The sequence below is a fragment of the Octodon degus genome, unplaced genomic scaffold, assembly GCF_000260255.1.
Source record: "Octodon degus isolate 3935 unplaced genomic scaffold, OctDeg1.0 scaffold00451, whole genome shotgun sequence".
NCBI lineage: Eukaryota > Metazoa > Chordata > Mammalia > Rodentia > Octodontidae > Octodon > Octodon degus.
Window position 1 is genome coordinate 44409 of NW_004525027.1, and position 1183 is coordinate 45591.

General features: G+C 45.2%; 1 protein-coding gene across 1 annotated transcript; it reads right to left on the minus strand.

Annotated features, from left to right (window-relative positions):
• Nucleotides 1-486: 486 nt before the first annotated feature.
• Nucleotides 487-863, minus strand: LOC101563127 (histone H2A-Bbd type 1-like). Its single transcript, XM_004648582.2, has one exon. The coding sequence runs from the start codon at nucleotides 829-831 to the stop codon at nucleotides 487-489; it is 345 nt and encodes a 114-aa protein (XP_004648639.1). The 5' UTR covers nucleotides 832-863.
• Nucleotides 864-1183: the final 320 nt, after the last annotated feature.

Consider the following 1183-nt stretch of genomic DNA (forward strand, 5'->3'; position numbering starts at 1 on the left):
CTTAGCAAACTTAGTAATTTATTCTAATACATAAGAAATTATCAAGCAATTTTCTAGGCCCAAATTCCAAACAGTGGGGTGACATTAGCATTGGGCATTTATAAGAGGACTAAGATCAAAGGCTTCCACAGAAGTATCTGTTACATTTTTAAAAATTCAAAAGATAAGAAAAATAGTTAACATTCAATGGACTTGAATAGTGATACTTTAATTAAAGGGGGGAAGTGGGCTGAGTCAGCATAATGAGTATTTCCACCATCACGAAGATTTAGCTTAACTTATTTATAGGGATACACCCATACAAAGAGGCTAATAAGGGAGGAGAAAGATGTCACGACCCAAATAGTAAGTACTACCTCTTTACTTTTTTTTTCCAGTTTAATCACTTTATTGGTATGGCTGGTGACAATAGCAAGGGCTCTTCCATCGATGGTGATTTGGGCAGCTGGATGAGGATGTAGACACGATGTCACCATAACTGGAGACTCAGGCCTCCTCACTTGTCCTAAGCAGAGACTTGGTGCCATCCCCCAAAAGGGGATCTAGCTGCTGGATGCTCCCTATCACGGTCTCCAGGTGCTGGGGGGCGATGCGTTTCTTGTGCTTGCCCTGAGCCTCCTTGCCAGCCTGGTCCAGGATGTTAGCTGTCAGAAACTCTAGGACGCCAGCGAGGAAGACCGGTGTGGTGGAGGACAGTCGCTGCGCATAGCCACCTTCCCTCAGGTATCGCTCCACTCGGCTCACCGGAAATTGGAGTTCTGCCCGGGAAGAGCGGGAAATTGCCTTCTTCCTGGACTTCAAAGACTTCCTTCCTCTTTTCTTCCCAGCCATGGCGTTTGACAAAAACTGCCCCAGCTTGAACTGTCCTGTGGCGGGAGCTGCTGAAACTAACAGTGATCACAGCTGCTCTGTGCTTTTTATAGGTCAGGAGTTGGCTTTGTGACATTCAGGGATTTGTGTTGTCATGGGTGGCCCCTGGGGTCTGGTGAGGCCTCTGACTGTGCATGTTCATGATATGAACCTGGTTGACCCAGCAACTGGATACAATATGTAAGGGAACAGTAACCTTATAATAACTTTAAAGCTCTAGGAAAATCTCTGTTTTTATGAGAGCATTGCTTGATATTTAGCACACCATTTAGGTCCGCTGGTCACAGCCTTGCATTGATTCTGAATGTTTTAC